Below are 21,757 nucleotides of genomic sequence, written 5' to 3'. Positions count from 1 at the left end.
TAACAATTCATTCACTACTATTATTATCGCATGGAAGATTCCTCTACACTGAATCAATTTTAAGTGGGGGCCTACCATTAAGCCAATTAATTTCTCCCCATGTTCATAGTTATTGTGAACTCATGCAACGCAATAATTCACATTAGTTCCTAACCAAAATAAGAAAAATAATTCACATTTAATTTAAGATACTTTTCTCCTTCTCAACAGATCTCAGGACAAGGTGAGGTTTTTATGATTATTTTAGTGTCAAAAAGTTAATAATAACATCTCATTATTTTGGAAATTATGTGTCTGTGTGAATTATGTGGTACTCTAAAAAAAATTTAATTTTATTATTGTCAAAAAAATAAACAAATAAACACCCCATTAATCCAAAGCAACACAAAATATATATATATTTATATATAAGAGTTATAGATAAATTTTGTGATTTCAACACAAGGTTGTCAATTTTACAGAAAAAAAAAAAAAAAAAAAAAAAGAACCCGAGAGAATTTCTTATGTTTATTTGTCTTCCTTTCTACTTTATTCCCTTGTGGCTCATACAGATTCGACTTTTCGGGAAAATATATACATACAAATTCATGGTCCTAATTCCATTTTTCTGAGAAGAGAATCTATACTGGGTGTTTGATGAATTACCTTTTATTCCTTTTTGTCAATGATCACTTATCTCTCTAAATTCGTATAAATAAATTAATGCTTTTCTCATATTTATTGAAAAAAAATTATATAGGCCAATTTAGCCCAGCTCCACAAGAATGGTGTGAGACCCGTCAAGAGTGATTTGGCCTAGCTAACATCACTCTTTGTTGAATTGGTAAAAATAAAAATTTATTCAAGAAATGAGTGTCTCTAATATTTATGAACTCTTTATTATATAAACCACTCGATCTCTCGGCCTAGTTTTTTTACTTGCCACCAAAACCCTAAACCTTCAAGGCTATTATTCATATTCATTTTGACCAACTTTTATTTGTGACAACATTTTGAAAGAAGTACTCTATGCGCTCACCATTTTCAAAGCACGCCCCATTATGTAGATATTGATATTGTTCACTTTGCGGACTCTCCATATTTGCGATTTCAAAATACGTCTACACAGTTAAGAGATATATACACATATAAGTACTAGCAATGTGGAATCTCACATGAAAATTCACAAGTGCTGTTCAAAATTGACAAGTACCATTAAACTTTCATAGTTTTTCCTCATGGTAAATGTAGTAAAATCTTTCAATTAAACCATCACCAGAATGAAACCCAACAGCAAGCCAACACGAGAAGGGAAAATAGAGCCGAAGAAAACAAACATGATTCAGCTAACGAAAGAGACAGTCGGTAAATCAGGTTCAAGAGGCAGAGAGGCCAGGCTTGTCTATTTCAACAATTATATTGCGCTACACAACTTTTTTCCAACACCAGCAACAACAATGAACATCATCTGGCTCAGTAAATTTTAGTGCTCGAGCTTGGGTTCGTATATTGGGTTCGTATAAGTACTTGCATGATAAGAAGAACTACTGGGTTCGTATATTTCTCACATTCCCTGTAAGGTATTGTGAACCAACACTTCTGGTGCAACCTAATTTGCGCCTTTTAGCAGCCAGTTGATGCCTCAACTATACAACAGCGCAGAATAACAAGTGCTTAAGATTTTACCATAATATAAACATAACAACACAAATATTAATATTAATAATTATTAAAAATAATAATAATAATACAACACAAGACTTTTCAGAGACATCAATGCAACATTGAAATTTATCAATACAAATCCAATAGTTGGATATGAATCGATCTAACGTGAATAACGAACAAACCTAAGGAGATGAATATTAAACAGATATTTTCCCTATCAACAACTACACTACCATTACATATTCATTGGTGCATATTGCAATAGGTGTAACTAATCTTTACAGGAATATGCCTTACTGAATTATCAGTGATGAACTGGTCCTACTAGAAGAAAAATCTAACAGATCTTATTTCTTTACTCCTATAAAGTGTAACAACCATTTCATATTTGCTAGGAGGTGTTCTCTTACCAAAACTATCCATGTCTCTACCCTCATGAACCGACCAACGTAGGAATATGTAGAACTTGTTATTGTCAAGGATATTGTGATTAAATTCTTTGATTTTCTTTTGTTTGGTTAATTCTTCTATAGATTCAGTCTGTCAAGCAACACCTTTTATCCATGCTCATACATTATTATCCATTATTCTCCCCGTTAATAAGAATCTTCAAATAGTCAATTTAATTCTCCTGAATGATAAAGAATACCCCTATCCGGTTAATTCATTCTAGCATATCCTAGTTCTGACAAACCTGCTCTACAACCCAAATATAAATTGCAAAGGCACTTGGCTAGGCAGTTATATCAGCTAACAACAATGAAAAGTGAAAACATGGATTGCCTCGCCAATATGCTACACCTACTCATCAACTGCAAGGTCCTTCTTGGCAAATGCTGGTTGGTTCTAGCAGACTGGCAATTGGATTGTGTCAACTGCCAAGTTGCACTGCCAGTGCCCTTGCTAGTGCCAGCATAACCCTAGGGCAGTTGGGGTTGCCCTCTAATATTGAGTTTGCTGTGGGTGGCAAAGTGCAGAGTGTTGAGGGTTTGTAATAACCACATAACCTTTGGAAGGGTTGCTGTGACTGGGTTACAAGAAGCCAGGTGTGTTAATTCAGTGCCATCAGAAGCAAAAATTTAGGTGAAAAATGTGGGCATGAGTAACAAATTCACATAATGAGGAACGTAAGCATGAAAAAAAAAAAAAAAAAAAAAACATGATGACCTCATAAGAATTTGCAAAGAATTAATAAGACTGGGAATCTGGAAATCAGAACAGAAACATAAACATTCATGTGCTTTAAGTAAAAAATTTGGGGTGTAACTTGACAGATGCATGTTAATGAAATATGATAAATTCACACATCATGTTGGATTTCACGTCAATGTTGAGTTCGAATAAAATAATGAAAAGAAAAGGAGCTACTTTGCGCATTTAAAAGATAGTACTATATCTTGTGACCAGAGATTGCAAGAAAATTGGTGGTTGATGCAAGTGGTGCCAAGTGACAGGTAAAGCCACTTGCAGTAGCATTAAAATGAGTAGACACACCAGCTCAATACAATATGTAACAATTCACGAATGGTAAAAACTACAAGGCGGAAATGTTGAAACATACCGTCTCTATATACTTTAAATGCTTTAGAACTTGATCCGTATCCAGTTCCTGAAATAGATAAATAAAATGGAAGTCACAGCAAACTAGTTGAGAATAAAAATCAATCAGTGGCACTACATTGCTCTATGCTTTTAGAATAACATTTAAAGCAAAACAAGGCAATCTCTAAACTACAACAAAAACAACAATAACAGCCAAACCTTTTCCCAATTACTTGGGGTCAGCTACATGAATACTATGTTTCTATTCCACTCTATGTAAGGACGTAGCCTCAGTCAGTCCACATGCTATCATATTTTTATTTACCAACTCTACCCATGTAACTTTGGTCTTCCTCTTCCCCTAGTATTACCCTCAATGTGGACTATGTCACTTTTCCTAATTGGCACATTTAAAGGTCTATGTCAATCTCTAAAATGTTAAACAAAAAAAGATGAATGTCATCATAGTATATTCTACTGTAACTTATGTATAGATTGATTTGTTTCAAGCTACAACTTTGTTATGCAGGCATATGCACACATGTACCACATACAATCATCGCATCACAAATAAGATAGATAGGATTATGAGTCATATGTTGGCAAATTTCTACTAAAAAACTTGATTTGTAATCTATCAAAGTGTCATGTTCATCTACAGCCACAAAAGATGACGGAAATGAAGATCACTGAATAACATGGCACAAGTCTCTCAAAACTCAATTACATATACAGGGTAAAAATAAATGAGACCTTACTTGACCTAGATTTGATTTTAAATTGGCTCAAAATTATGTTTCAAACCTGTTTTTCAAAATTAAGGTTTTGAATCAAAGTTCTCAATGATTTTTTAAATTAGGATTTTTCATAAAACAGTGAGCATCAATCAATTGAGGATATGCATTGATTGATAGGTGGACTAGGAAGCACGGACACTCCAAAATGGGCGAAGAATCCGTGTCGGACACGGACACGTGTCGGACACGCCAAAAAACGTGTCTGGAATTTTTTTTTTTTTTTTTAATTTTCGGACACGGCTCAAACAGCTCGGACAAGGCTCGAACAGCTCAGACACGGCTCGAACACACTTTTCTGGAATTTTTTTTTTTTTTTATTTTTAATGCTAATATGTTAATTTTTTTTATTTTTTTTTTATTTTTAATGCTGATATGTTCTATTTTTTGTTTTGTACTACCCTAAAGATGCTGATATATATATATACTAACCTAAAGATGCCACAATTCGCCGTGTCCGTGTCCTAAAGATGCTGATATATATATATATACTAACATATCGGTGATATATATATATATATTCCAACCTAAACATATCAGTGTTTTTTTAAAAAAAATTATTAATGCTGATATATATATATATATATACTATTCGCCGTGTCCGTGTCCTAATTTTTTTGGATTTGCCGTGTCGCCGTGTCCGTGTCGTGTCGTATCCGTGTCCGTGCTTCTTAGTTAAGGTGGATCATAAGCATGTTCCCACAAATTTTTTGTTGAAGTTCAGTAGCTTTCAACCAATGTCTCGATCAATCAAAGTTGTGACAATGGTGCTCGATTAAAGACTAGATCTATCAAACTCTGTGGAACTATATTTTTTAAATATCTCTTAAATTAGACCTCTAAAAGGATTCTATTTACCATACTACATGGGTCTCTATATTGGCTATGAATATGGAGTAAGAGCTCAGTAGGTTTTGACCAATGTCTTGATCGATTGAAGCTATGACAATGGTGCTCAATCGAACACTAGATCGATCAAAATTTTCAAAACTATATTTTTGAAATATCTTTTAAATCAGACTTCTAAAAGGATTATATTTACCATACTACATAGCTCTCCTATATTGGCTATAAGTATGGGATTATAGTCAGTCTAGGATCACCAATTGAGTCTCTACATATACTATAGGGAGAATCTATAATTTAGAGAGAACCTTGCTTCTTAATCTAGGTTTCTCATAGTTTGACCATCATATGTGATTGAGAGAGAGACTTAAACAAGGAGATCATCAGAATCATCAACAAAGAGCAATTCAACATATCAGAGCAGAAGGATTGAATTGCATAAGGAGTGGGTCTGTTGACAGAACAGACGACCTGTGAACTTGAGTGGAGACTTTGGTGTCAAGAGGTAACTAGCGGTCTCTAGGGTGAAAATCTGGTAACCTGGTTGTAAAACTTCTTCCGCATAGTGGATTGTTTGTGGCTAGATGAGGTACCTTTTTTTTTTCTCTGTTTAGGGTTTTTCATGTAAGAAACTTGAGCATATACTCTATTTATTTTTTATTTTTATGCTTAATGTATTTGCAGTTAAGACATATAAAGTTCTGTTAAATTCAGGATTATCTATAATTTAAAATTTCAATTAGTTATAATATAATATCTGTAAAACATATTTACCCACCCCTCCAGGTCTGATTGAATCACGATACTCTGACATCTAATGGTTCTCAGATTTTACAAATATTTATTTAGATTACTATAAAGCCTTTGAATCACATATGTTCTTCCAAACCACATAAAATGAAAATACTCATCCCTAAGAGTAATATTATACACCAAAAGTGCAACTCCGGTCCTAATACAGATTGGTTATTGCACCAGTTAAATGCTCAAGCTATCAAGTGCAATAATGCGAATTTTAAATTTTAATCCTAAAAGCAGTCACTTAAGCAAATAATGTGAATGTTACATCCATAGTCAAACCACCCATCCCAATACCCTTGGTAAACAGGGACCATACTATGGATAGCATCACAATCTCATGAAAATCAATAGCATCTCACTGAAGAAAACATTTATCTCAATGAAAAATGATTGAACATTCTATCAATCAAAGAGAAAAAGAAAAGTAGAACTATAGAAGTGCAGGGATGGAGTTTAAAATACAGCAGAAACTGTGGTGCAGGAATTCATTTCATCAGATATTTTGTTGTCTAGTATTTTTTAGGCACAATATAGATAAGCTATAGGCCTTTTACAGTTAGATCAAATAAAAATGGCTGGAGTACCATATTGGGGCCACTATTGAGTGGACTCCAAGATTCAAAACTTAAAGTGCATTCTCTATCTGATATATACACAAATATATATATATATATCAGACTAACTTTTGAAACTCAGAAGTAACTAAAATGATGAGGAGCAAAAAGCATGGTCACATGCATCAAAGAATAAGGAAGATTCAAGACTAGGATGATAAAAGGATTAGGGAAGAGGATGTTATCAGGTCTCCTGTTCGACATACTCAACTTGTCCGCAGGTCTATGAAATAGAACCATCAAGTTATCAACTAAAAACACCTGTCAATCTTTTGGAGAATGTTGCATGTGATACTGAAAGCAACGCCTAATTATTCCAGTGGAGGCTATCTTGAGGTGAATTGATTCATAAGATGTGTGATACTTTGGAAGGCATTTTTCGATGTGCGTTCTAAAGCAGCTTTGAGAAGGAAACACGTGCTTTTGCGAAATAATATTTCTTTTTAAAAACATTAAGACTCACATTTTCAAAAAGAAGATCCAGTTAAGCATAAGGATGGCAAGCAACTACAAAGTAGTTCTTTTTTCTTTTTCCTTTTCTTTTTCTTCTCTTTCAATGACAGGGAAACAACTAAATTTCAAGTTTTTCAAGTAATAAGAGATCAGCAACCCATTTTAGCCTAGAGAAAAAAAATTTGAACAAACTTATTTTGTCCTTTCCTATGAAGTGGATCAAATCCTGCTTTAAAAAGGCCAATTTTTTTGACATATCAACAGACACTAAAAAAACATGCTAAAAGTTCCTATTTAGAAGTAAACCAAACCTCCAACAATAATGCCAATTGACCACAATAACCTACTATTCCTGCCCTAATATTTTACAAAAGGAGAAATGGTTACACGCAACCAAAAATATTATTCTCACCTAAATGTGGTATAGATGACCATTAAAACTTCTCAATCCTACAGGGGGAGAATTGCATCTCAAACATATAACAAATGTAGCAATGATGTTTTTGATTAATTTCAACTCTCATAGGAACAACCAGCACAATCTTTGAGATATTATTCATTTCCACATGAGAACCATTAAACAGATAAAATATATGCTGCTCTACAAGCAACTTTGGGTTCAATAGCATGACTTAAGTATTCAATGAAATTCGAGAATAAACCATAAGACAAAACAGTGCTAAAGAGTAAAGATATGGAGGTTAATTTACCTGGGGTACAGCACAATCAGCATGGACTGGATCCCAAAGAACAGTGCGGAAGCACTCCCAGGCATCAGTTTGAACTTCAAAAAGAGGAGCCCTGTGATATCAACAATTAAGCACATTAAGCATCTTGAGTATAATAAATATTAATGATCATCGTGATAAATATAAGAAAGATAAAAAAAGAAAGTTAGATATGGAAAAAAAAAAAAAAAACAGTTATACCAGATTGCACTCCATAATCTTTAAAACCTCAACTAACAATCTAGTGGAGGGAAGTTGACATTACGGAAAAATGTGTACAATGCACATTTGACCATACCAGCAAAAAAGATGATATTACTCATGTCACATTTCTAAAAATCAAACTAGAAAAACTGATTTCCAAGATAAATGCACGTAAGACTGTAAGAGTTATGCCAAATCAAATTGTATAGTGAATTATGTGATAAAATACTAAAGTTTACATGAAACAATGACAACTTCCAAAATATTTTTGCATCTCATATCCTACAAACTTTGACTCTTTTTTTTTTTTCCTAGTTGGTACTCACACACACGTATCTCTTTTGAGATTTGAACCCCTGACCTCCCTTTGGGAAGTAAGAGGCTGATACCGTTAGGCCACTGGCCCGTTGGTCTACAAACTTGACTTCCATGTAACTGGATTTGCTTAATAGAATTGGAATAGGTTCTTAGATTTACAATTTTAAACTTGAAATTAGAAAGAACTGGAAATTCGCCTTTCAACTGAGTTGTTTCAAAAAAGATTGTCATCTCATATTTATTGTCATTTATGTCGTTTCAATTTGACTGCCTTTGGGCAAAATTAGCATTTACAAACAATCTGTTTTCATAAGAGATAATGCATTTATGAATCATACAAACCATATACTACTATCATCTATGAAGAAAGGACAAGGAGTTTCTAATTAAGTTGTGAAGAGAGTAGAATCCCCGGACAAGAAGACAAATTATTCCTTAAAAGTTCAGGTTGTACACTTTAATTTATTTCACCATACCCCTATCTGTGCACATAAATAAGTCTCATGGAAATTATTCCAGATCAATTCTGTTGAAACTTTTTTTCTAGATCAAAAGAATTTGTTTCTTATCAAACAATATTATCCCAAGAGCACAATAGCTTCCGCACAAAATACTCAAAAGAGAAAATCATTACATATTGTCTAAAACTGGATATATAAACAGTATTTGGTTTACCTGCGCCACTTCCCACATATAGTTCCATTGACACCATCTCCCACCCCATCTATAACGTTTTGACATTGAAGCCAATTACCAATAGAGCTGAGTTTAGAAGAATTATTGAGATTCAACTCCTAAAAAGAAAGGAAAAAGGAAAAAGAGAGTTGATTTTTATTTAGTACTTCCGAAACTCCTGCCAAGAGGAATAATGAAGTAATAGACAAAATAGAAGCCTTACATGCAAGCTAACATGCTCTGAAGGATTAATTTGCGATGATTCAATAGTATCGACATCACTGCACCAATTCAAATAGAAACAATGAATTAAAAGTACAATGGTCAGGGTGACATATATGGGTCAATAAAAGGCAAATGGTGAATACTTTGGCACAAAGATCAACAGAAGCAGCACATATACCAGCAAAAGGTATTGGAAATAGAATTTAGATATGCCATCTATACGACTATACCCCATGATATAGTGTACTTCATACAACATTCGGTAAAACCAGTGTTCAAGCACTTGCGAATAATTCGCTCCGTGAATAATTTGCTCACAACCAGTGTTGCCTGTGTCCCTGGCAGATTAGATGGACAACCATAGAAAGTTTAAAGACAAAGAATGCAGCTAGCACCATCTTTGAGTGTTATAAGAATAAGAGTGGCTCCTCAAGTTTTTTTAAAACTGCGGGAGCTGTCAACTTTGGATTCTAATTCACTCGGATTGCACCTTTTTGGGTATCTTAAATAAATGTGGTAAAAATTTAACATAAATAAGAAGACTAAGATAAGTACATAGCAAGACAATACATAAATAAAACAATAATAATTGTACACATTGAAAGAAATGTGTTCAAGATGAAGATACCAATAGAGCAAGGGAAGTACAAAAGAATATTGGTGTATTAAAAGAAACAACTTTAGCAAAACATCTGGACCTGCACAGAACAGTTTCCCCAACAAAGAAAAGGATTTTACCAAGCCGGAGTTGGATTAAAGATTTGTTGCATCAATTATAACTGAACGAGATATAAAACAAGACCTCATGCAAATCAAGAGAGATATGCATTCAACAATTGTGATCCTGAAGAATAAATTAATTGAAGTTATTGAACTCTGTAGAAAAATATCATTTGATATTTCTTTCTTTCCGCTTTTTTGGTATACAATATCATTTGATATCTCTTACTTCCCAAACAGGGGAAAAAGGGAAACATCCAGCTTTTCTCCCTTCATCACGATATACATTAACTCATAAGAAAATCCAAGGAATTAGTATATAGTTTACATCTACTTTTAGATTTTAATATACGTGCATTGTGTTTACATATATCAGATAATCTTCATAAAGGGCCATCAATAATGATATCAAGGATGAAAAATCACAGGCAAAAGTTATACCCCCTCCATTCCAGATTATCTGTCCTTTTTCAAAATGTCTCAAGCAAATGTCCACTTTGAAAAGTCAAACTACAAAAGTTACAAGTTCCCTTCATTATCATTTTCTTATTAAATCTGGATGCATTAACTAATGTAAATTAAGGTTAGTTGGAGAATGGTTTTTCCAACTTGAGTGTGGAAAATTAAAAGTATAATTTCGAGGAACTCCAGCCCGCACTGAAAACTCTATAATAAGTTAGGTCCATATGATGACTTCAGCTGTTGATTATAATCCACCTATCTCCCTTCAGATAGGATACTCAGTGACTCATGTCCCCATGTTTTTCTTTCCTAAACCCAGCACAGGAATCCAAAATTATCAACAGAAAATGTCCAAATCATTTAAGTAAATACGAGGATAAGAACATACTCAATAATTGGACCCGACCAGTCAGGAACCTCCGCTTGGAAATCTTTACCAATTTGGACACTGGTTATATATGGCTCAGAGCCTTTCAACATGAATGCTATAGGACCTAATTCACCCTCAGACGTTGCCTTTCTACATCTGCCCGTTTCACTGTTGATATTCAGTGATTTACTGGTAGTTTTCCCCTTCAAAATTTTATGCTTTTTCTTCAAACAAGAGTGACAGAACCACTTGCCATCCAGTATCTTCGTTGTACGAAGGTTGCAGCAAGACGCGTGAGATGCCTCTTCACAATGATCACAAATAAGCATCTTCAAAGTGGTTTCTGATTGATTACAAACTTTGCATGACTTCAAACAGCGGTTATCACTGCTAGTACACATATTTTCAGCAGAAGTGTGAGTCCTGATGGGCTGATCTCCTCCAAGCAGTCCCTCACTTTTAAGAGTAGAGATGCATATGGTTTTTTCCAAAAGATCATCCTGCAAGCCCTTCATGACCACTACATCATAAGAGGAGCATTCACCAGTGTCTTCCACTTCAGTCTGATAAAAGGCTGAACCAAGTTCCATATCTGACTCTGATGATGAACAACTATCATTTACGTAGCAGAAGTCTAGCATTTTGTCCATGTCACTTTCTGGGGCTTCTTCAGAACCAGACTCTTCCGCAACACATTTATCAATAGATCCTGACTTTGAAACAAGTGCCCCTCTAACAGCTTCATTTTCAAGTTCATCTAGAGAGACTATAATTTCCTCCTTGGCTGCCACTGGAAGACAACCACCACTAGGCATTGTTTCTGCTGGTGGTCGAAGATTCCTCTGTTGATACACTCAAAAATGCTTCTTCCAGTGATACACTTTAAAATGCTTCTTCCGATGATACACTTGAAAATGCCTCTTCTGTTGATACACTCAAAAATGCTTCTTCCATTGATACATTTGTCGAAGCTTCATCCGTTGATACAGAAAAGTAACTGGAGAATTTTCGGACATAGTACTGAGAGTCGATAGCTGGGAACAACTTCTTGTTTGCAATTGATAAGTTGTCAGTTCTTAAAAATGGACTGTGTAATGTACTTTATCAGCTAGCTCTGCAGGAGATTTTAACAAATGTTTCAAATCTATCCTCGAGTGATTCCTGTTGAAGCATATGCTAGGGGGTTAGGTGCAAGGTGGACGGTACTAAAGGAGACTCCCACACTACGGAGGATCACCAAAATTTGTGATCTACTTAACATAATCCATTTCCTAGGGCTTGGATTGAATTCTTATTTTTGTGAATATAAGGTAATTGTTTTATTGTTTTCATAAAACAATTTAGGGTTTCTAATTGAAGTGATAATCATAACAATCTCTAACTTGATAGAAGCACAAGTAAATCATATTGCTACAATTGTACATATTTTCTTGGATTTCAAAACCTATAAGATGCACAAATCTAAAGCAACAGTGCTTATGGAAATATCAATAAATATTAATATATAAACAAATCAACAATGTTATCTATAATCGATAGTCAATGTTATGAATGAAAGCAATATAAGAATATATATATATATATATATGAACAAGAAGAGATAGAATGGTACGATGAAGCTGCTTTACCAATCCGTCTGAGAAGAAGGAAGAATGCTGCGGTAGAAGCTGAATTTGATCCGAAAGAGCTAGGCACCACCGTCTTTCTCTCTCTCTCTCTCTCTCGAATCTTATGCTGTGTTTGGAATGCAAGAACGTAAAAAAGGACTCTTCTAAACCAAACACATGAAAATAGTTTCTCTTCTTTTCATTTTCTGTTGGTTTTCTTTTTATTTCTCCTCTCCTACTTTGTAATACTTTGTAGCTTGAAATTTGAAATTGATGTCTTCAGAAAAAAATTGATGGAAAAAAAAAAAAAAAACAATGGTTTGAGTTATGTACTATTTTGATCCTTAATTTCAAGTTATGGATATTTATCACTTTTCCCTCCATTTTCTATTCTTTTCCCTCCATCACTCCCCCTGAGGCTCAAAGTAACCCCTCTCTCTCTCTCTCTCTCTCTCTCTCTCTCTCTACCCTTCTCCGTTTTTTTCCTTTTTGTTTTCAAAGGAATTATTGTTCTTATTTTTTCCAAAATAAATGTCCCCAATTAAAAAGGTCAGGTACTATTTTTATAATATTACCGAATTAACTTTTTATATTAAACTTAGGACAAATTTCTCAAAACTCCTAAAACTATTAAAAAGTGATCATAAAACCCCAACCAGTTTTAAAAACCCCCAACAATATAGCAACGTTATCATTTTACCCCAACTCTGGCAATTGGTCGTTAAAAGTATGTGAAATGACTAAATTATCCTTATTATATTTCTTTTTATTTAAAAAATCAAAAAATTATATTTTAAAAATTACAATATTGTCCTTTAGCACAAAACGACAGCGTTTAGTGCCAACATAGTTGGACATCAAAACTCCGTCGTTTCATTCAAGGCAGCAGTTGTATTAGACTTAAAACGCTATCGTTTGATTCATTGAACAAGTGTGTGTGTGTGTGTGTGTATATATATATTGTTACACCGGTATTACGCAATTTAGCCGGCGTGGACCCTTTTCACCGATACGATCAGCCGACTATCCATCACTGCCTTGTACGTCATCCCCCATCATACCCCTCCCGACCTGCTCCGCTAGCCCTCATCAGCTGCTCCAAAGTATACATCTCTATTTCGCCGCTACAGAACCCCAAATATCCACTATTTTTCACGGTGTTGTTGAACACCTTGAATCTGAATCTGGGTTGTCTTCTCTTTAACTTATGATTCATTCTCTACAACAATCAATGTGTTGTTGCTTGGAGCATCAATATTTGCATTCTCAGGACTAGACATTGTTGATTTTGACGATGACATTTGGTGTCATCGTTTTTTTATCAACACGAAGCAACATAAAACAGCTGTGATGAGGATTAGAATTGCGATGACCAAGAGTATAATCACTCCGATTCTTTTGTGCTTCTTCGGCGACGGCGGTGAGATAACTACTCCCTGTGCGTTCTGGAGAAGAGTCATAGGCAGCGAGGCGGCGGCGCCGGAGGAACGAGGAAGTGCTAGAACCGCATGCTTTGTCGATGATTTCCCCGCAGAGGCTAGGGTTCCATAAAAACGAAGTTGTCGTGTTCATCTGTGGAAGCCATGGCCGATCATCATCTGCGCTCTTACGTACTTTCTGAATGCAAGCAATCGCATGTTTACATGCGGTTGAATGTTTCTCGGTCTCGAAGTAACCTTGCTTGATCTTGAATTCCAATTCAACTTCGAAGAGTTTGTCAAATACTGCAACTTCATTTGGAAGAAGCAATGGACGACGTGGATCGTAATCCGCCATTGTCGATCTTTCCTTTTTATTCTTGTTCTTCGTTCAGAGCTTTTTGTGTTACAGAGAAAATGATCAACTGAATAAAAAACTGTATATGCGTATGGTGATCTAGGTTTGCTATATATAGAGGACGGACTTCAATCTCTCTCTACAAATAATTAATTTCTCTCTTTACTTCTTGAGCCAAGTCGGTTATCTGTTAGTTAGTGGACTTGTAAGTTAGTTAGATAGGGATCGGCTGTTAACACAGAGCAGCTGACGTCGGCGACTCTGTTTTCAAGATTCGGCCAATGTTCAAATCCAAGTGAGTTGACTCGCTTCCAACTCGGTAATTCAAGCCATCCGCTGACCCGACCCAATTAGGTTCAAAAAGCAAGAGATCCAAGTTGACAAATTAATTCCTGATTTTCCTTCTATTTCAGTGGTTTATATATATATATGTATATGTATATATATATGTATATCTATATATTGGTTTGTATATCTAAACTTCATGATTGTTGTTCAAAGTGGGTATATGTAGTTAAGCCTGTCCGGAAGGGTGAGCGGAGATGGTCGCGAGTAGAGAGAGAATAAAAAGCAAGAGAGAGAAGATGACTAAACTGTGGGTTTTAACTGTAACAAGTTTGGGGGTATTTTCGGAATAATACGTATAAATATATTTCACTTGTTTGGCACATTTTACTCTAGGGGTATTTTGGTCATAAAATTCACTTCGGCAAAACAATTGTTAACCACGCACTGAGTTAACGGCCCCAATTGACAGAGTTGGGGTAAAATGATAACATTGTTATATTGTTGGGGGTTTTTAAAACTGGTTGGGGTTTTATGATCATTTTTTGATAGTATTAGGGGTTTTGAGAAATTTGCCCTTAAACTTATAAAAAAGTAAACCATTACAGTCATGTGGAACCCTATGAATAGATTTGGTAATTTATTTTTTATTAATGCAATAAAAAAAAAAATACTAAAACTCATCTGCTTAAAATTTAGATTTAGAGGGAGTAAATTTGAATATCCTTAAATTAAAACACAACATTATTGCCTTGTCATGTGTTTTTTTATTTTTATTTTAGCATGAAAACAATATCATATATCATTTCAAAGGCACAAAGGCCAAGCTAACTGTAGCACAGAGGCAAAAAGCCAAACCAGAAAGGTATACAAATCATGAAGCAAAGCAACAAAAATGAAGGACAGGCTCCAGATTTGTGTACAAATCATGAAGCAAAGCAACAAAAATGAAGAACAGGCTCCAAATTTGTGAAGAAAATAAAGCCTAAAACTCTGCAATGGAACCACTATGGGAGAAATGCAGCAAACTGGAGTGACCCAAAGTTCAGGCCATCATTAAGGTAACAACTCCAAAACTATAGCCACAAGACGCTCCGACACCCAAGAAACCCACACAAGATCAAATCAAGGAGAAAAAGATCAAATTTAGGCGGGAGAAAACCAAAACCAACCTAAACCGAAGATTTAGTCAGAGAAAACAACAAATCCGCCCATGTGATTCAAAAACGAACCTAGCATGAATAGATCTAACCAAATAAAACAAAAAAGGGCATAAAAAAACACCCACGGAGCACACTTATTGAAACACGCCGAGTTATTGCAGCCGCAGGAGGCAACCATCATCTCCTTACTCCCATGAAAGGGACTAGGGAGGCATAGAGTGAAGAAGACAAAGAAAGTTAAAGAGATGAGTGAGAAGAAAGACTTAAAAGTATTCATATTTCCCTTATTATGTTTTGTCTTTTCTAAGAAGTGTGTACAATTGTCTTATAAAATATTACGTAAAGTACCAGAAAATCCTCTTTCGACTTGTAACATTTTCCAATAAATCTCTCTTGTTTAATTTTTTTTTATCAAAGAAACCCCATCCACTATCCGAGGGGGGTAAAAGAATAGATATTTGGACCAAAATAACCTTTTATGTAAATTCTAATTTGTCCGAACTTCAAAAATTCACATCTCACAAATCTTACATCCAAAATATTACAAATAAAATATGCACGGAAAGCTTATAAAATAAGGATTCTATAAATATAAGATTTGTTCAACATAACACTATAACCAGAACACTATAACCAGAGAGAAATAGGTAATATAAGAATCTGCAGTAACAATTTTATTTTATTTTTAATAAATAAAGTACTTGGAATATTTGCAAGAAAATTTCATAGTTATTCATTTGCATATGGAGCATAATATATAAAAAAAATTTAGCCCCAATAGAGACCGAATTTTCATTTTGATATATATTTTTTTAAATGGTGAGTCTATAAAAAAAATTAAAATACTTTGACGCAAAATGTGGTGGTGGCGGCGGCGGTGGCAAAAGGCGGTGGCGGTGGAGGAAAGTGGTGTTGGCAGAAGGCGGCGGTGAGGAAGGTGGTGGAGTTGGCGGTGGCGGTGGCGGCGACGGAATGTGGTGGTTGTGATGGTGGTGGTGGTGGTGGCGGAGGCCAAAATTTTCATTTTAAGAAGTGGTGATTCATATTCTAAATGTCATACCAAACAAGGGAATAATTGAAACAGGCCATTCCCATTTCATTCCATTCCTATGTATCAAACTAGGCCTAAATGAACATTCACTTGATTGCCATATTTTAGTTCTACTGCATGGGACTCTTTCATCACTGTTTTTCATTATCATCTCAGAAAAGGCACAACTTAATTTTATAGAATTCTATTTCCTTTCAAGTTTTTTTTTCTAATCATCATCTATCAGTCTTCCTTTTGTTCCCACGTTAATGGAGTTGGCCAAAAATTAAATCGGGTGTATAAATTGAGAATTACTATAGCTAAAAATTCCGTAAATTCTCTTTTATAAGGAACTTTATTTTTTAAAAAGTTGACACCTTCGTAATATTCCAAAGAATTTAATCCCCACATCAAACCATTCATCTTTAAATTTTAGACAGAAAAAGTTTCAATGTGTCGAGGGGAACCACACTTATTTACGAACATGTATTGGATATTTTGGATATCGGGAATATAATATCCGGCTAATGATGAATTCTCATTTCCTTTTATCAAGGAAAATAGAGAGTTTCCATTGACAGGGGTACTATATAATAAGTACCCGGGTGTTATGTTTTTTTCCCCCTGTTTACATCACAAATTTGAGAAGAAGATGCTGCCATTTACCAGGTTGTCCAAATTCAAGTACTAAGCAACCGAATGGAAGTTACCATTAACTTCTTTAACTTTGTATGCTACTATTTAATCCAACAAAATGTTCTACCTACATTAAGGTGTTCATCATTTTGGAACAAAGTAGTTGCTAAAACATAACTCCAAAGACTAGAAAACAAAGAGAAATACAAAAGTAAAGCAAAAAAGAAACTCCTAACAAAAATAAAAGGAGGGAAAATTTTTGTAACTTCTCTCTGTCATATTCCTCTTCTTAACTAGTCTCCATCTCCTCAGCTACTTGGTGTAAAAAAAAAAAAAAAAAAAAAAAAAAAAAAGAAGGTAAAAAAGCAGGAAAAGGAAGGGTAAGGGTTGGGAGAAAAGAGAGAGGAAAAGAAAGGCAAAAGGGGTAGTAGGTGAAACCAAACAGCATCTCTCTCTCTCCCCCTCTTCCCTCTCTCTCTCTCCCCCCCTCTTCCCACGTGATCATCATCATTGTTCACTGACTGGAGAATTTTCCCTTCTAACAAATCGCCCCTGCAACATCACAAACAACAAAGATTTGTGACAAAATGTACAAAGAAAATACTAAAAATTGGCCTTGACACATCCTAAAAGATTTGTGTTGTTTTAGCAAAATGAATTCTTAATTCTATGAAAGTCTCTAGTTCAACTTTCTCAAATACATATAACCAAGTAGGGATAGGATTTGCCTGATTTATCATTTATCACTCAAAATATTAATTTTAATTAAAAAAAAAACAAATATATATTTATTAACTTAATTTTCAGAAAATATGCCTCCAAAACGGTCTACCAAACATATTTTTATACAATTTTATATCTTTCAATTCTCAATTCTCAAAAAACTATTATTATAAAATTGAACAAAACGACCACTAGTCCTTAAAGGGCGGGGTTGACAGCTTCTATTAGTGAGGAAAAAAAAATTAAAAAATATAAAAATAAAATAAAATCTAACGATTATGTATGACGGTATTAAATTTGAAAAAGGGATTAATTCCAAATATGTTTTTTTCTTTTTGTTATCTTTGATTGCATGAAATTAGTGCTTTAGAATCGAAAAAAATTTAGTTCAAATTTAAATTAATTTTTTTTCAATTTTAATTTCAAAGCACAAATTTAATACTGAATACATGAAATTTAAGGGATTCCTTCCTTCAAAAGTTATTGTAAGAATGCAGAAAAATTAGACCAGTTTATGTATTTCATTAAGAAATAGAAAATAATTAATTAATTTTACTAAGAAATCAATTTCAAATTTTCTGCATTCTTAGTATAGATATATATATATATAGATATATATACTCCGTATTTCTGAATTCTTTGTATAGGCAGGTATGTTAAATAGAAGGACCAAGAAGGTGGGACCCATTGTCTTAAGCTGGTCCAATTTCTCCGTACTAGTTTAAAAGAAAAACTAAAGTAACTGGCAGTGAGGCGTACCTTCATTCTGGGCCGTCTATCCGCATTGACTTTTCTGACCTGGTATCTGATCTTCCTAGAGAAGAGGCGTGTACGTCGCTTTTCTTTGTAGCGCAACACACTAGCCTCTCTCAAACCTCCGCTCTCAGAGAACAAGTCTATCTGAGCCAGCCTGGCCTGCCCAAAAATAGGAAATGATTCAATGCTCCGCATGATTATCAAATCATATCAATTATACTACAATTCAGTCATTTTCAATTACATTCTACTAAAAATACCATGTATTTAAATAGATAAAAAAAAAATTCCCAAATCGGCAAACCCCTTAAAAATATGTAAATTATAAATTTTAAATGACAAACATGCCCGACAAAATAGAAATAAAAATAATCATGGATTCTTGAATTTGTAAGCCGTTGATTTGGTGACCAATATCAAGGGATAAAGTTTAAACAAACCAAATGGAATAAGACACATTATAGTCAAGGGTCCCACTAAACAACGAAAGCTGAATAACGTCAGCCCACAATAGCCGTTGGATGGATGTGGTGTTGAGACATCCAACAACCACATGATTGTATACTAGAAATTTTCAAAGAAAAACGGAACAAATAAAGCACACCCACTTTTTTAATGCATCTGAAAAAAAAAAAACAAAAAACAATAAAAAAGTGGCACGTGAAATCACGCGTTATTAGCAACTCCTAACTAAAATAACAGAATAGGTTTCACAGTTCAACAACGTTTAACTTTTCCCGGAATTTTGTGTTTCCCGGCGGGAGATGAGAAACGTACATTGACGTCATTTCCGGGTAACCCAGAGCCCGGAACTTCATCGGAAAACGGCGATTCACGGTCCGACCAAGCGTTCAGAACGTCGTCGTAATTCAATTTCAACAGCAACCCAGGATTTGATTTTGCACTTGCACTTGAATTGTCCATTGGTGATTTGGGAGTTGAATTCCCCTTGAGGAATTCTGAGCTTTTCGAATCCGTTGGCTTTTCGATCTTCTTCTTCTTCTTTTCAACTGAAACTTTGGTGAATTTCGGAGAGATGTCGAGAACATCCACAGTGGGGAATTTCCACCAATCCCCCTCATCTACATTTCTCAATGCTCTCACTCCTCTTCTCATCCCAAAACCGAGATCGAATTTTCTACCAAATCCCAAACCAAGAGGAAGACCATGGCAAGTATTAGTGTGGCCACCGTAACAATTGGCATTGGACTCACCATTGGTCACACACAAATTCCCCATGATACTATCAATACCCTCTTCAATTTCCTCATCCAATATCGATTCTGCATCAAAATCATCTTCATACCCACTACACAAATCCAAGGAATTCGAATGGAAATCGTTTTCCACCGGACTATGGCACCGTTTCTCACAGGAATTAACAGCTTTTGGCTCAATTTGGAAAGTCCTTTTTTCTTGGATTGGTTGGTGGAGTAAAAAACAGGAATTGTCAATGACTCTAAAAGGTAGAAGCACTTCTGGGGATTCATTCAAAAAGGAATCTAGTGGTTTGGTGAATTTGCAAGGCTTTGTGAGGTGTTTGGTGGAAAAGATTTTCGGATAGGCTGTGGAAAGAAGTGTGGCAGCTTCATTGTAGGTTTGATTTGGGCGTTTTCGGGGGGTTCGTGGCTTTCGTGTTGAGATTGCAAGTGGGGAATTGCTTGATTCGGAGAGGGTTGAAGAAGGAGAAGATGAATGAGAAGTTATGGAGGAAGTTGATGGGGATTTCATGATTTCGAGCTCAAATCCATAAGCCCTTCCACCTCCGCTTAAACAAGAAGACATTTTTAGATGAATTCAAAGAAGACTGAAATGATTCAATCTGACAGAGAAGTTAAGAGACAAATGAGAATTCAAGGTGTAGGAGCCAAAATGAAACGAAGAACAAATTGAAATTAGTCACAGAAAAGTGGAATATTTGTAGAATTCAAGATCTACAATACCAAAACCACATGAAACATTGAATTTTTAGACAATCCATTTCACATACAATCTAAAAATTGCACAAGTAGATGAATTGGCTGCACAATTCTGAGACCTAATTCCAATTATATCAAACTGGTGAAGCAAAATTCCAAGAAAAAGCTGGAGACCAAACCTCAGTTATACCAACAACTGGCAAGTGTAAGAATCTGAAAGCTCGTGGAATTATAGCTGAAAAGGTAAAAGAACCCTTTAAAGAAAACGTACAAAAACCCTAAACCCTAGGGGCACTACTTTTACAAAACAAAAGTTATTTATTTAAAAAGAGAAAAAAGCCAAAAACCTATAACAGTAAATTAGACCAAGAACATACCACAACCCTCGTTTAAAACAAAAAAGCCCTATTAGAATCTACAACTCCAAGTACCAAAATCCCAAAAAACCATTCTTGAATTCATCGAAACATGCAAAGTAGTGTCTTTGGTGTTTGAATCTAGGTTTCAAATTTTTATGAAAAACCCAGCAAAACCCCTCTACCAATTCTGAGCTATATGTCTTAAAACAGAGTAATTTCTCAAAACCCTAATCAGAAATGGGTGTGCAGAAACCAAAATTCTGGCCTATCATGAGATGGGTTTTGCCCAAAAGGAAGGAATATCTCATAATGGAAAACTATCCAGCAAGACAATCAAAGACTCCAGTGAACACAGTGATATATATATATATAGCATACAAAAACAGAAACACACAGAGAGAGGCAGAGAGAGAGAGAGAGAGAGAGAGAGGGAGAAGGAGGGAGGGAAAGAGGGAGGGGGGAGAAGAAATTAGTATTGTATAGACAGTCACGGGACGAACCACATAAAAGGAAAGATCCGTTGGGAGCTCTGAAGAAATAGAAGAGACCCACCTCACTTTTTCTCTCTAGAGTGGAGTGACGACGGATTGAGGAAGTGGCTCTGTGAGAGATGGAGATGAGAACAGAGGAAAAGACAACGAAAGGCTTGGGCAACTTGAAGTGGACCACTGGGCTGTGCGTAGCGTTCTCTCTCTACTACTTCTACCTCTGTTACCAGTTAGTGTAGTAGCACTCGGCAGTGCAATTATTTTGCATGCTGCATTTACTAAAGTACCCTTGATTTTAAATTGCATATCTCATTTGAAAAGTTATGTTAAAGATAATATTCTTTTAGCACAAAAATAATATGTATATAATCGATCAATAATTTCCCTGTGGTCTGAAAAGTTCACCTATATATATATATATTTTTTTAATTTTTGAAGCTGATTTCAATGCACGAACTTCTTTTCCCTATTTGTATGTCCTTTTGTTTTGCATATTGCCTTGTAAAAATTAGGATCCATCTCCAATAGTGTAAGATCCTAAAAACTATCACGAAATAATTTAATTTCATATTTGAGTTGACAATATTGTCTCATTCATAAAAATGAATGCCCCAAC

The 21,757-nt window shown here is 34.9% G+C and overlaps 2 protein-coding genes across 6 annotated transcripts; both read right to left on the bottom strand.

The window, feature by feature from the left end:
* Positions 1-1,208: 1,208 nt before the first annotated feature.
* On the bottom strand, positions 1,209-12,479 carry LOC132279538 (uncharacterized). The gene is made up of 7 exons (XM_059781535.1): positions 12,028-12,479; positions 10,418-11,560; positions 8,846-8,903; positions 8,623-8,741; positions 7,408-7,498; positions 3,209-3,256; positions 1,209-1,625 (listed from the first exon to the last, which is right to left on the bottom strand). The coding sequence occupies exons 2-7, from the start codon at positions 11,212-11,214 to the stop codon at positions 1,524-1,526; spliced, it is 1,215 nt and encodes a 404-aa protein (XP_059637518.1). The 5' UTR covers positions 11,215-11,560; positions 12,028-12,479; the 3' UTR covers positions 1,209-1,523.
* A 4,748-nt stretch (positions 12,480-17,227) lies between these two features.
* Positions 17,228-21,337, bottom strand: LOC132279536 (protein CHLOROPLAST IMPORT APPARATUS 2-like). Of its 5 annotated transcripts, none has more exons than XM_059781532.1 (4): positions 21,206-21,337; positions 19,153-20,529; positions 18,379-18,534; positions 17,228-17,448 (listed from the first exon to the last, which is right to left on the bottom strand). In XM_059781532.1, the coding sequence occupies exons 2-4, from the start codon at positions 20,158-20,160 to the stop codon at positions 17,404-17,406; spliced, it is 1,209 nt and encodes a 402-aa protein (XP_059637515.1). In that variant the 5' UTR covers positions 20,161-20,529; positions 21,206-21,337; the 3' UTR covers positions 17,228-17,403. The 5 variants fall into 5 exon arrangements, 4 of the variants coding, with proteins under 4 accessions (XP_059637515.1, XP_059637514.1, XP_059637516.1 ...); XM_059781531.1 differs by lacking the exon at positions 21,206-21,337 and adding an exon at positions 21,154-21,168; XM_059781533.1 differs by lacking the exon at positions 21,206-21,337 and having other exon boundaries at positions 19,153-20,197; positions 20,474-21,147.
* Between the last annotated feature and the right edge of the window lie 420 nt (positions 21,338-21,757).

This window comes from Cornus florida, unplaced genomic scaffold, assembly GCF_030987335.1.
Source record: "Cornus florida cultivar Cherokee Brave unplaced genomic scaffold, ASM3098733v1 CherokeeBrave_3.0.0_Hap2_Chr10, whole genome shotgun sequence".
NCBI lineage: Eukaryota > Viridiplantae > Streptophyta > Magnoliopsida > Cornales > Cornaceae > Cornus > Cornus florida.
The sequence above is the reverse complement of the archived record's forward strand: the minus strand, read 5'-3'. Positions and strand labels throughout refer to the sequence as shown.

What these genes read in the sequence shown, in the direction of transcription:
- LOC132279536 (XM_059781532.1), bottom strand. Translation starts at nt 20,160, where the DNA reads ATGTCTTCTTGTTTAAGCGGAGGTGGAAGGGCTTATGGATTTGAGCTC. An exon ending in TACCCGGAAATGACGTCAAT is followed by an intron (nt 18,535 to 19,152) that starts GTACGTTTCTCA and finishes ATTTTTGGGCAG; the next exon opens with GCCAGGCTGGCTCAGATAGA. An exon ending in ATAGACGGCCCAGAATGAAG is followed by an intron (nt 17,449 to 18,378) that starts GTACGCCTCACT and finishes GTGATGTTGCAG; the next exon opens with GGGCGATTTGTTAGAAGGGA.
- LOC132279538 (XM_059781535.1), bottom strand. Translation starts at nt 11,214, where the DNA reads ATGCCTAGTGGTGGTTGTCTTCCAGTGGCAGCCAAGGAGGAAATTATA. An exon ending in TGGTCGGGTCCAATTATTGA is followed by an intron (nt 8,904 to 10,417) that starts GTATGTTCTTAT and finishes GAATTGGTGCAG; the next exon opens with TGATGTCGATACTATTGAAT. An exon ending in CTGATTGTGCTGTACCCCAG is followed by an intron (nt 3,257 to 7,407) that starts GTAAATTAACCT and finishes TATCTATTTCAG; the next exon opens with GAACTGGATACGGATCAAGT.